Raw genomic sequence first — 14282 nt, 5'->3', positions numbered from 1 at the left:
TTATAAAAGATAGTACATGTATTGGTAGAATTAATTCATTGATTCATTAATTCAAAACTATTCATTGACAGGCCGGTAGGCAGCAAATTATAATCAGTAATATATTACAATATAAGTGCAGTATTTGCATAGAAATACCAGGTGTAGAAAGCATTGAAATTTACAAAACTATAGCATTCTGCTGGAACTATTGACTTGTAGTTGAGTAATATATACTGGCTATACAAAACAGAGAAAGAACATACCTTGTACTCTCCATAACAAAACAGGTGTAAGTTTCACCAGAAGCTTTGAACGTACTTTTTTATGGGTCATTCTTTACTGATGTCTTGAAATAATATCTCGCTTTTATACAGTGGCGGTCTTGTGGATATGTAAGCAAGTACACCTAAGTATAAAATTAGAGCTAATAAATCGCTAAAATAATGTCTGCAATTGGTAAGCAATAGAATTTTACTGATTCATTTGTTGCTTTTATCAAATGTGACAGAGTTGGCACTATATTCACTATGTTTCCATGATGCGCAGTACTTTGGAGTTGTGCTCTCTCCTAATAATGGAAACGACGTCTTCGCATTGAAATCACTGCGCACTGATCAGTGCAAAGTCAGTGCAAATTCGCAGCAAGAAAACGACACTTGCGCAGGGATGTGCATAGCTCTCTTGCTAGCTGTAGAGGTAGATTAATCGATGGCTATAAACTAGTGCAAAAGTTATCCCGCTTATCTCGTTTTTTCTATTCTTCCAATCTTCTTTCACTTAAATTTAATTATGGTCTGCACCCACAAAAATGATGAGCTGATTACTTTTCTGGACTTAGTTATCGAAACCAACACTTTTCGAAAAATAGGTGGCAAGTCCTAAAGTATCATTTAAATAATATATTACTCAAAAAAATACTTATTAAAATATATTACTTTGTAAAAGTTGTGTTAAGGTTGATAAAACCTTGTGAATGTGTATTGAAAATAGAAGTATAATGACGACAAAAGCATAAAAAGACCGTTTCTGACATTCGGCATCCATGATCGATTCCATGTCTCCATTCGGAGATTCGATTTATACAATTTCTCTTCTCTGGCTAATTAGCTGAAAACCACTGCACAGCATGTAAATGTATAATCCCCTCCACTTTAGAAGGCGCTGCATCGAAGTACTGTGCATCATGGAAACGTAGTGATTGTCATACTTTAAAGTTAGAGCAATGCGCAATAATGACCAGTTTTGGCAGTCTACCAAGCAATCATCAACTAGGTCAAATAAACAGCAAACATAATACTAGGCAGCCAAACCAAATACACAAATAATGACACCACCATGCAGCCCTTCAAAATACAAGTGTGCTGATCTCGCTAGGGCTGCAGCTACACTATCTTTTTGTAATAAAATTTTATGACAAATTTCCTACTACTTGTTGGCTGACTTTCGTAGGTACATATACAGTCATGCTCGTTTAGCAAAAGGTATGTTAGTGATAAGCGTGGCAAGAATGCTAAGGTGAAGCATTCAACTTCATCAAAATTGTATCAGCCTAGACAACGGCTGTTGACCGGAAAACATTCCTTTGAACATCAAATGTAACATTCTTGTGGTCAATTTCTTCACCAAAGGTCACCCATAATTACCTCTTGATAAATAAAGAAACAGTGCAGTCATTTGCCAGATACCGTAGCAGGTGCTCTAAATACACTTACCCTGCTAGATCGAGTAAATTTGTTGAGAAAAACAGGTCATATTATACTAAATTCAAACCATTGACTTTCAGCTTCACCACACTGCACACTACCACTTGTGCTAGGCATTGCCCTCTAACGTTTTTTTGCATTATTGTGCATGTAGGCCTATGTACTTATTATCTGTGCTTGATTGTGATTCCTAACTATTTTCACAGCTCACCGAACTGCCAGGGCACTAGTAGTAACAATAGTAACAGTAGTAATTACAATAATAATGGCAATAGGCACTAAGTTTTTAACAGTTGTTTTTCAAGTCAGTGAAAACTGTCATTTTGTAGGCTGAGATATTACGCTGTGATCTCTGAATATGAAGGAAACTAAAGGCTTGCTGTGTTATGAAGAAACTGTAAAGAGCCTAATAAGCATTGCCTCACATTTCTGTGACTGTTTTGGGCATTGAAATTGTGCACTCTGGTTACCATGAGTGGTGACTTGTTGACAACTGGCCTTTCTTCTACACTGGTTTCCTTCGATGGTCTGATGACGATGACCAATGATAGCACTGCTTTTGGGTCACCAAATTTTCTTTTTGTCGTTATTTTTCTTTGGCTTGTCTTAGCTTAGTTCCAACGTCTAAGACTTGCCTTTGGCATATTTACAGCTGTTTTTACAAATAACGAATAGACTAAAAAATGTGATGCTAGTATGCTAGTAATGTTATTACGGAGGCACAAGGTTAGTGAAACAGATGTTATACATAATATGTCATTTTGCTTGCTACTCTATACTATTTTTCTGTTTTCCTGCAAGTTATATGTGTCTACGTGATGCTTTATACATTCTATGGTTTTTACTTTATGTAGTAATATTCTACTAGTTAGAATACTTTTATCCATTTTATAGGTTTCACGATCTACATTTCTTAAAATAGACTGGTGAGCCATACCTTCAGACTTATCACACTGGTGTTTAGCAAAACACTATAGAAATGATAACACAACATCCTAAATTTATTGTGACAAACTTTCAGGTTAAACTGTTAACTCTGTGACACAATCGATGTTTTTGTACAGGTACTAATATGCACACCATTATGAATTCAAAATGAACAATATTGGCGAGCTTCTTTAACGGCTTTTTATAGTAAAAAATAATGCGGAACCAATGTTTGTTAAAAAGCAATGTTATATTTATATTTTATGTTTCCGTAAAGCAATTGTTTTGAAAAAATTGTAATTCTGTACTATTAACCCTTTTGCAGACATAGCGACATTATTGTCGTTTTGCAATACAGATGGTAATGAGCAGAGCGACTGTTATGTCGCCATATGAATGTGTTTTATAAATTGATTTCTGGCTGGCTTATTGCCTTTTTATGTTTAATTTTTCCACTAATAGTAAACTACAATGGATTGGTCTCTGTTAGCAACAAAAAAATAAGCCGTTTTGAGAAAAAAAAAACAATTGTTTTGCAATACTAAACAAACGAAAAATTCTGAATAAAAACGACTTTAAACAAAACTGGAAATTTTGTTTGTAACTGTTTCTGCTTTTGTTTCTGCTTTTGTTTCTGCTTTCTGAATGTTTTTTCCATAGGGCAACAACTTTCTTTTACTGTCATGACGTCTTCCAAAGGCTATAGAGGAACAAAAATAAGCACATGGTGTTAAGACTGCGGTGTAGGCCTCTGCAAGGGCAAATACTTCCAAAAGTACCATAGCTAGAGAAACAGTGATATGAAGAATCGACTTAAAACATGTCTATTTGTATTTACCTGTGTCGTAAAAATATAATACACATATACAAGATCATAAATAAGAGTATATCAAGGATTTTTTTAACTGATTTGTTAAAAATTAATTTGCCCAGGGTGTCTCAAATAGCCCAAAAACTCGCCTGCGAAAGGGTTAAGCAAACAGAAACTTATTAATCTAACGCTTTTGAAAACTGCAGATTTTATTAGCTCATCAAAATTCCATAAATATCTACCAACATAGTTGCTCTTTGGTAATCAGTAAGTAACAAAAAACTTCAAAAAATTAATAGAACCCTATTCATGAAAGCTTTCTTAATTAAAAATGACTTTAGAATTACCACTAAAAAGTTACAAATAATCTATTATATAGTTTGTTCAGTATTTAAGCACTAATAAATAAAATTTAACTTTGTTTTATGTGCAAGCAGCTTTGGTTAGAAGATTCATATTCATGTTAAACCATAACTGTCACGAACAACTTTTATCGTAGTTACTAGGTAAATCAGACACGCTGATTCCGATTTTGTACTCAAAATAAAGATTAGTCTACTAACTCTCAGAGTAATGAAGGCTTTTTACAGCGTTTTAATATCGGTCTCGAAAACAACACGATCGGCATAACTAGCTTCACCGATAAATACGTGACGTAACCTAGCTTTTTAGGAACAGAAGTTACGTAGGGATGTTTAGACCGATTTAGAATAATAAAGATGAGTGTTTCAAAATCCATTAATATCTAAATTCAGTCTTGAAAATAATATCAGTCTTTTCTGAAAGGTAGATAAGCTATTTAGCATTGCATATTTAAAAAAGTGCAATAACAACACTAGCTTGTGATAAAACTGCGCTTTTTGAGCTCATTTTACTCGGCGTTCAGTCCATTTAAACGTCATGTAACAAGCTACGAGCAATTTTAAATAGTTTATATACCTTTCATAAAAAACTGAAATTATTTTACAGGCTGGATTTAGATAATAATGGGTTTTAAGACACCCATCTCCATTATTCTAAATCGGACAAAACATTCCTAATTTCCATTCCTGAAAAAGCTTGGTTTTGTCACATATTTATGGGCGGAGCTTGTAATGCCGATTGTGTTGTTTTCAAAACGGATATTGAAACGCTTTAAAAAAGCCTAAATGACTTTGAAGATTAGTGGACTAAACTTTATTTTGAGTACAAAATCGGAATCAGCATGTCTGATTTACCTAATAAATACGATAAAAGCTGTTCATGACAGTTATGGTTTAACTTTTAAATACCTACTTGTTAGTGTGCTACCAAACTGCGGATGAGCAACTGCCAACGCATGTTTTATGTATGCATGGAAAATAAAAATCTACTAGCCTTCCCCAAATAAACCTTCTACAGATCAAATTAGTTGCTAGTCGATGGCAGTTGTTTGATGTATCTAAGTATTTAATAACATTCTTCACAACTGTTCTATAAATTTAAAAATTAGGACTTAAGTTACGTGCGCTAGTTTCTTACAGGTAGACTGTTTTAGAACAACTTCCATATTCGTGCAAAAAATTGTGTCATTGACAAGGGAGCTACCAAAATACATTTATTTATAAGAAAAAAAGACCACCAACCAGTATTGTGTGTGAATTTAATAAATTTAAAAATAAATTTAACATTTTTGTGATAAGCTAATAACCAGTATTACAGTAAAAAGTGATAACCATCTTTTTAATTCCACCAGCTTTTACTTTAAGAAATACGGTAGCTGATGCTTGTTAAAATACTTTGCTTCCATTGCTGACGCTACTATCATTGTATCAGGCAACATGAGAGCATTGCAAATCTGCTTGTTGATTTTTTTTGCACGACATTCTAGTGGATCAGGGCGAAATGGTTGTGATCATGCTTGCCTCAACTCTCCATCGGATCAGCACAGAGACCGCTACAATCGGCAGCCTAACATTATTTACATCATGTCTGATGACATGGGTATGTTCACTTTATGTTCCTAAACTTGAGTATAGGTGTTTAAAATAGAAAACTGTAGGCTCCACATTAAATAATTTTGAGCTAAAAGTTGAAAACTTATGATAAAAGTTAAATATTTAGGTTTTAAATAGATTTAAACAGTTATTTAAAGACAGGAAAATTTATAGAGCCCTCAGTTTTTTAAACTCGTGTAAATGCTGAGTGAACTTATTAAAATATTACTTTTGTTTCGACTGTCGTTTTTTCACTTTCTTCTTAGACAATGTAGACACGCGATTTCCTTTTTTGAAGTTAGGTATCAACTTGAGCACTAACTAGGCTCACGGTGTTGAGTTTATGTGACAAGCCCTTAGCTGCTAAAAAATAATTTATAACAAAGCAAGACCATTAATGAATGTCAATATTTTTAGCAAATTAACAAAAACAAACTTCAGAAAAAATATTTTGTGGTAGTTCAGTTACCGCTTTCTTAAATTAACTTTAAATTTAGCCATCAGGTGGTATAGGCTTTCCTATGCAACGGGTGGTATAGGCTTTCCTATGCAACGATTAACACTGCATTTCAAACCTCAGTCTATATAAGAAGAGCTCATACTAATAACTTGTGTATTCCTCATACATTAAAAATATTATTAAATCCAACTGTATTATTCTAGTAAATGACATTAAATTATGTACTAAAATATAGGAAAAAATCTATAATTCTTATAAAGGCTTTTTTCATACAATTTTACAGGCGATATTACTTCTTGGTAGACATTGAGATAAGCCTTAAACTTTCTGCTACGCGGTTAAGAAAATTAATATTTATACCCTGACTGCATCTTAAGGTTACAGTCGCTAGTAGAAAGCCATGATTCTGTGTTGTGCAGCTTTTAAAATTGTAAGAATTCAAGTGGATTCATTGAAGTGAGAATAATTTCAGTATTGCAATAAACTTAATACTACATGCAGAGATAGGGATTCACTGCGCCTATGCTTGAACGGAGAAAGTAAAATATCTCTGAGCAGACTTCGCAACATAAGTAAATAATATGAAACAATTTGTTTTTAAAAAATCATGAGCAAGTGGCAAATCACTTGTATGTAATGAAAGTAATTATTAAAAGATTTTAGAAAATGCAATTTCAAATTCCGTTGAATTTGAGTTGGGAATAACAATAACAATAACAAAGCTGGATCAAATACATTGAGCCTAATTACTATCTTTTGACAGCAGCCAATATGAGCTGTATTCATTCCATTTTGCTATGAATATATAACTTTTTGAGAGAAGTTCTGTTTTACTTGCTGTGCTTATTTGCTGGTTTGCATCTTTAGACACGAGTAGCAGACTATATCATAAATCAGCATGTGAGTAGTAAATATTGAGAAATCCCTCAGGTTTGAGCTTTTTCTGTCAGCAATATAGTTTGTTTTCAGTCAGCCCTTGCGGTTTGCTTGCGGTGTGTAATTGGTTAACCCCTACTCACTCTGCGGTGAATAGGGGTTAACTGCAGGCAAGCCTGCTGTTAACCCCTATTCTATTTATATTTGTCTTCTCACAGTTTTTTAGCTAAGCTGAAGCATCCATAACCACAAAATAGTTGCACCATCATGGCTTGTGCACTTGTTTGGGCTAGGTTGTGTGTGTATGTGTGTAAGCCTTGTAATTGCTCTGTTGCGTATGGCAACTCATAACAAAATTTCTGTCATATCATCTAATGTCTTACAGGCAAATGATGATGCATTACAATTTGGGTTTGGTAAAGAGGCAGAAGTTGGCTGGTAGTAATTGAAAACTTGAAAACATGTTGTTTACTAGAAATATTTTACATGAGATAGCAAAGCATCTATGGAACTACTAAACTGTAGCTCAGCTGAACTCCAAGTTAATAAGAAGGAAAATCAGAAAAAAGAAGATATTAAAGAGTAATAACAAGGACATCAAACCAGTTCATACTGGGTATGACAGCTGTACAATTACCAGGAGTGGTGGTGGCTAAGTGGAGATAAATAATATGTTGATGACAGAATAAAGACCACCAGGTGGCTGCAATAACGTTAGCTAAAAAACTAATGAGACCTAACCCAAGGAGTTTGTAGCAGCGAATGCAATGTCAAATAGCTATTAATACCTATTTTCAATAAAACACTTGCAATATATTGAAAAAGTAACAACAGCTTTCAACTTTAGAAAAGTTTGTTCACAAAAAGGCTTGCAGCTTTTTTTAATTGATTTCAAATCCTTCACCACAAGGTGTTTTAGGCAAGGCACATAGTTTGCAACTGATTTCCTTTTTTGAGCCGCAAATATGTCTGTACTTAAAATGTTTGTCTTACCACTTAATTTTACTTCTTTTTTCATCATTCATTGCAATTCTTGTCAACACAACTACTGAAAAATAATCATATTTTGTTTTTTTTCTATTTGTTTTATGTAGACAGTAATAATAGTAATTTGTTTTCAACTTTCTGCAATTTTTTTATGTATTTTCAAATACTTCACACGTTTAATATTACGCAAGTAAAAATGCTGTTTGTAGGCCGACCATTTAAACACTAGCGCATTAAATGAAATGCTAGACATAACATTTTAAAGGAGGCAGAAAAGGGGCAGAGATGACCTATCTTATAGGTCAAATGCTAATAGGTCATAAGCCTGTAGTCAATGATCTAATATGTGAGTCCAATACACAAATATTAACGTTATTACAGCATTATGACGATTTATCTAAGTATCTTTAATCCTTTCTCCACAGACATTTTTATTTGTAAAAAATTGATTTTGACCAAGAATGGTTTTACATACATGTACATGTATATATGTTCAGTTTTTGAGGTTTCGTGCTAAAACTTACCACACAGTGGTTAGTGCTAGACTTATAATTGTTCATGTTGCAGGATGAGCTGGCACACAAAATTGGAGTCAGCTTGTGCATGGTGAGGCATCTATGCTCGTAATAGTTTAATAAAATTTATAGCTGATGTTTTGTTAATTTTATAAATAAACTTTTACATGTATAATCAAAAAATGTTTTTCATCTTTGCTAGGAGGAAAATAGCTTTACAACCAAAATCAGTCGAATTGATGAGCTTTTTTGCATTACAAAATGAGTCTGATTTGTCGTAGAAGTTTTTGAAATAAATAAGACTGGTTTTACTTTTTTAGTTAGTAAATAGGTTTTAATTTTTGATATTGTTGAGCATTCTATTATCTACATATAAGTCACATCAAAATAGTGTTGTCTGCACATGGAAGAATTGCTTGACGTATATTCACATTGTCATCTGGGACCAGTAACATTGGGATTTTATCAAGGTATAATTAAGTAGAACTTCATAGCATTATTCTCATAGCAAAAACTCGTACATTGTAGCATTATTTTTGTAGTTATTTAATAATGTGATACTGATTATTGCAGTAAGCTTAGTTTTTAACCTTTTATATTGCCCAATGGTTCCATTAAAACTCTTCTATTATGGTAACATCAAAGCTGAAACTTCTTATATCATGGAAAAAAATTTTCCTAAACAAGTTTTAAAAAACCACCTCATAGTTTTGTCAAAACTCACTCTAATTGGCAAATACAGTGACATATTTATCGATCTTTTTGCTTTTTTTTAAATTGACTAAAATATTGAAATAATGTTTTATCACAATTTTAAAATAACAATAATTACTTAAATAAGAGTTGAAAAAAGTTGAAAAGTAACAATTTATCAAGTTACTTTTGAATTATAAGATTTTGTCTGCAAGACTCCATCGCTTTCATGCCGCAGGTTTATAGAAAAAAACATCAGTCATCACTGATCTCAGCTATGAATTTGTTATTACTATATAGACTAGTTTGCATGCCAGTCCTGTGCACTGTGAGAGATTGTTGTGAGAAACCAATAGGCCTAAATGCATAATTATCCCTTGAAGTGACAGAGTGGTCTAGTGGTAGCATACTTGCCTTTGAGTCTGATGCCTAGGTTCAATTCACATGGAATGTAATATTTTTTCCTACATTCTTAACGTGGCCACAAACAGGCAAACAAGCTCCACTTTGACAAAGCCTGTTTCGACAAAACTGACCTAAACATGTTGTTTTCAATTAAATGATGTTTGTTTGAAAATAATAACTCGGCGTTTTATTGCTCTGAAAAATTTGTTTGCATAAGCCCACCAGCTAATTGGGTCACGAATCTAACAAAAGTGTGTCAGCTGACATTACCTGCTGTGTTTTTATCACAAGAATTTTTTTCAGGCAAATATTGTTAGAGGAATGCAAGCAAATACTCTGTAGACATCCTGTTCAAATTGGTAGAGAGCCAACCTGGTGCCAGTCTATCCTTTAATATATACGTATGGATACTACCAAATTTCTTGCTGAGGTTACAAATGTCAAGGACATGTTCTGTACAGCAACAGATGTTACATGTTACTCCTAGATACTTGGCTATAAACCAAATATGTATGTGTGTGCGTGTGTTTCATAAATGTGTGTTTCATAAGTGTGTGCTTCATATGCATGTGTATGGCTGTGCATGTGTGTGAGTGTATGAGTGTGTGTGTGCGCGCGCGTGTCCATGCGTGCGTGCGTGTGTGCGTGTGTGTGTGTACATGCATGTGTGCATATGTGTGTGTGTGTGCATGTGTGCGTGTGTGTGCGTATGCGTGTGTGCGTATGTGTGTGTGCGTGTGTGTTCATGTGTGTGCGTGTGTGTTCATATGTGTGCGTGTGTGTTCATGTGTGTGCATGCGTGTGTGCATGTGTGTGTGTGCGTGCGTGCATGCATGCGTGCATGCATGCGTGCATGTGTGTGTACGTGTGAATGTGTGTGTGTGTGCATGTGTACTTGTGTGCATGTGTGTGTTCTTGTGTGCTCGTGTGTATACGCATGTACATATGTGTGCATGTGTGTGCGTGTGCGCGCATGTGTGTGTGTGTGCGTGTATGTGTGTATGTGCGCATGTGTTTGTGCATGTGTCTGTGTGCCTGTATGCCTGTATGTGTGCATGCTTGGGTGTGTGTTTGTGCAAGTGTACGCGCGTGCATGTGTGTATATAATGTCAAACAGCCAATCAACAAATATCTGCTAAGCTATCAGTGTGAGCAAAAAGAAATAAACGGGTCACAAGTTGAAACATTATAATGGATTTGAATACCTAATCAGCTAAATTTATATAGCATATTAATGTGTTAATTCAACCAATTTGCAGAAACGATGTTGATGAGATTTTTAGCCATTTTAAAATGTGATATTTCAATCAATGTTTTTAGAAGAAATACGTATATAGGAAGTTAGTCAACGATGCATTCATCTACATGAATATGTAGTTATATACCTTTTGTGGTTATTTTGGTTTTGTTCAAAAGTAAATATAATACAAAATACATTAATGTAGATGTAGAGCTTAACAAATGCATTTTTTTTACAACGCTAGGCATGTACTCTGAACACACCGAAGTACTAGCAAATACTGTCTTAGTACTAGGAACTGTTAAACCGCAATTGATATCTGCTTTTGATTAAAACCGGCTGGCAATTCGTTTCAATTCATTGCAAATCGATTGCTGATGATTACTGCAGACACAATAAATTTGACTCTATCAACTCTATGAGCTGTGGTTGTTTTTGATAAATACTTAATATGAAATGACAGCCAAGTTTACAGAGTCTGCTAGTTTTATTGACTCACAACCGTGATGAGTTAACTGATTTCAGTACCTATAGATCTTTTTAACATTTCCTTGTATCTGATGATCGAGAACACAAAATGAGAACTTTTGCAGAGACCAGCTCTGATTTATACAGAGTTTCAACCATATCGGTAACAGTGCTTGTTTTCAGCTAATATTTGCCTTTCTTGGTCAACACAAAATTCATAGTAAGAAGATTCTCTTAAATGCTGTAAAGCTATTTTGCCTTAATCTGCAAGTTGTAGAGATTTGATGATCTAGTATTATTTGCAATATGCATTTGATAATTTGGTTTACTACTCAGTAAAGCTATGTGATTTATTGACTATGTAGTTTTACTTTCTTCAGACCAATTAAAGTTTGCTTTTTCACAAGCTAACCAAAATTTGACAATGATTGAGCCAAAAAGCTTTATAACTAGTTCCATTACTCTTTAAGTTATAATTTTAAACTTTCATTTTCATATGGTTACTTCTATTACATTTGAAAAGTTGTTTCAAAATGATTTTTAAATTTTATTTTGGAGAATCATAAACAGGGTTTTGTCGCAAAAGTCTTTTGATGTTATTCTATCGTTACTAGGCAAGTAACTAAAAAAATGAACCATTAGAAGAAAGTTTTTGACTTTGAGACCAGAAGATTTTACATGCAGGCGTTTAGTACACACTGATCACATCAAATTTTATTTGTCGTAACTTTGTTTTTAAGAAACATTTGGAATGGGCTTAAAATTATTGAAAAATTAAATGTTGAGCAGTTCCTAAATATTATATTATGCTAAAAACTGTAATTTTTCCTAATTCCCAAAAATGGCAGATAATGTCACACCCATAAACCTCATGCTAGAAAGAAGCTATTCTTTCTAGAAGTCAGATCTATATCAGATATTATATTAGTTTAAATTGACCAGATCTTAGCTGATTTCTATCTTGCTAAAAATTTATCGCCATCTACTAAACAAGACCAACAGCTCACCTGAACCAAAACAAAGTGACAGCACTCACAGTGATGTCCCTTTTAGCTTTGTTTAAGCATTGCCAAGTTGATCACTTCATTCTGAGTAACTTTTGATATAGCAGTTGCAACTACTTACTCCATTAGAGGCTATATGTGATTATGTTTGAAGTGGTTCAGTTTGCTCTTTTGCTTAAAGTCTAAAGAAGATCTAAAAAGTATGCCAAGGCCAAGCCTGTTTTGACAAAACTGACCTAAATATATGATTTTCAATTGAATGTCTGTTTATTTGAAAATAATGACTCAACGTTTTATTGCTCTGAAGAATTTGTTTGCATAAGCCCACCAGCTAATTTTTTGAACATTTTTGTATTATGTAGATGACAGTGCATAATTTATAGTAGAATCTGTTAGAATTGACTTTAGTTGAAAATAACTTGAAAAAGGTCTATTCAAAACTGTTAACTGTTCTCGTGACAACAAGAAAAGAGACAATTCTAATCAATAAGGTCAATTCTAGCATGAATTATTTAGCACAAGCATTTTCTTTAGCTACTAGCTGCTGCCTTTAGTTTTGAGCAAAGCGCTAGTAATTACCAAGAAATGCAAAATTTTCCAATTATTGATTGTAAAAACAGAGCGGTCATACAATTTGTACCAAAACCAAGTAGTAATGATGAAATGATAATATATTTTAATAGCTTGCAAGGAAATGGAGTGGGGTGCACTTTCAACTCAAAGCTTATCCCGCCCTATGTAGACATCATGAATTTTACTACAACAATGGTACAGCTTTTATTTTGTAATATTAGACATTTTTAACCTGAAGATCAGTTTTGGCATTGCTACAACTTATGTTGGGGCCTCGGGAACTCCTTGAATTACTGTTAAATTGAATCGGATCATTGATAGCTAGTTATTGTCTCACAGCTATTTTAATCCTTTGCATCGTAATGGCCAGTATTCCGGAATTTCAAAGGGTGTATCAGAAATCCTACTGGCCGGAATACCGGCATCCACATAGCTTTGTTTACAAATGTTTTTTCTAAGGAACAGCATAAACCAATCAAATTAATTGTTGCACAAGGTGTTAGACCAGAGATTTTTTTTCCATTTTAACTGTTTTCAAATATCTTTATCTATTTTACTTGCTATAGTAACAGTTTTATCGGGACAATGTCGTGAAAAAATTGATACAATCGTTTTTGGCACGTCCTGGATGATTGTGATGCAGATGAAGAATTATATGATACTAACTATAATTTTGCAGATTATTTTATTCAGAAAACTGAACATGCGCTTGATTAGTATGATGCTACTGTAAAGATTTTTAGAATTTTTTAAAGTCATACGAATTTAAATGGTTCACCAAAAATCCTTGTCAAATGGGCTACATTGTTTTCCGTTTGGTGATTTTGCTGTGCATTGCTTGACTTTTTAACAGTGTTTTGCCAATTACTATTGGATTATGAGCATATTTAATTATACTTAATAAAATTTTCAAAACTTTTTATCATTAAAAAAATTGCCCAGGGATACTGACAGAAATTGACTAGGAGGGCCAGGGTTCCAAAAGTTAAATACGTTTAAATGAAAGTACCCAAGCGCCCTAAAAGATATTCAGGTATAAAAAGTCACAGCACAATTATTCAGAAATGTGGCAAGGTGGTTCATTGGTACAAGTGGTGGATTGCTGTACCGCTGAGCCAAAAACCATGAGTTTGGGTCCTGCCAAAAGCAATTATTTTTCCTAGCCTCTAAACATTATAAAAAATATTTATAATTTTTTTGTCTTATTATTAACAAAAGCAAAATACAGGATATTATTCATAAAAAGCTGATTTGATTCCCACGGTAGTCCCAGGTTTCTTAGTGATTGAAGTCTTCCTTCACTGTTACTCTACAAACTGTTGCCTTCTTTCACCAGACCAGTTTAAATTATAGTGTTTAAGACTTCATTGCCAGTCAGGTGATGCTAGAAAGGAAACAACTCCAATATTGCTCTTTTGCCTCTCAAGCGAGCACCAAAGTACATGCTACAAAACTACAAATTTCTCACCTCTCACATTATGGGCTATGAGTTGTGCCCTCTTGTTAGAGTTTGTTTTTGTTGAGATACTTGTATTAACTAACAATAGCAGCAATGATAACAACTATAGTAATTACATGCAAATTGACAGCATTAAGAGTGGCACAAATATGGAGGAACTTATGTCAGTAGTCAAGTATCCTACATTAACTCTTTCGCTACAGTAAGCCGGTGTATCGGCTTTC

The 14282-nt window shown here is 33.8% G+C and overlaps 1 protein-coding gene across 1 annotated transcript in view; it reads left to right on the top strand.

The window, feature by feature from the left end:
• Positions 1-5220: 5220 nt before the first annotated feature.
• LOC137405969 (arylsulfatase B-like) overlaps positions 5221-14282 on the top strand; it is a 34575-nt gene continuing 25513 nt past the window's right edge. The window contains exon 1 of the mRNA XM_068092457.1: positions 5221-5385. Coding sequence (XP_067948558.1) covers positions 5223-5385 — 163 coding nt within the window. The 5' untranslated portion in view covers positions 5221-5222. The remainder of the gene's footprint in view (positions 5386-14282) is intronic.

Source organism: Watersipora subatra, chromosome 10, assembly GCF_963576615.1.
Source record: "Watersipora subatra chromosome 10, tzWatSuba1.1, whole genome shotgun sequence".
Lineage (NCBI taxonomy): Eukaryota > Metazoa > Bryozoa > Gymnolaemata > Cheilostomatida > Watersiporidae > Watersipora > Watersipora subatra.
Note: the sequence above shows the minus strand (reverse complement) of the source record. Positions and strands in the feature narration are given on the sequence as shown.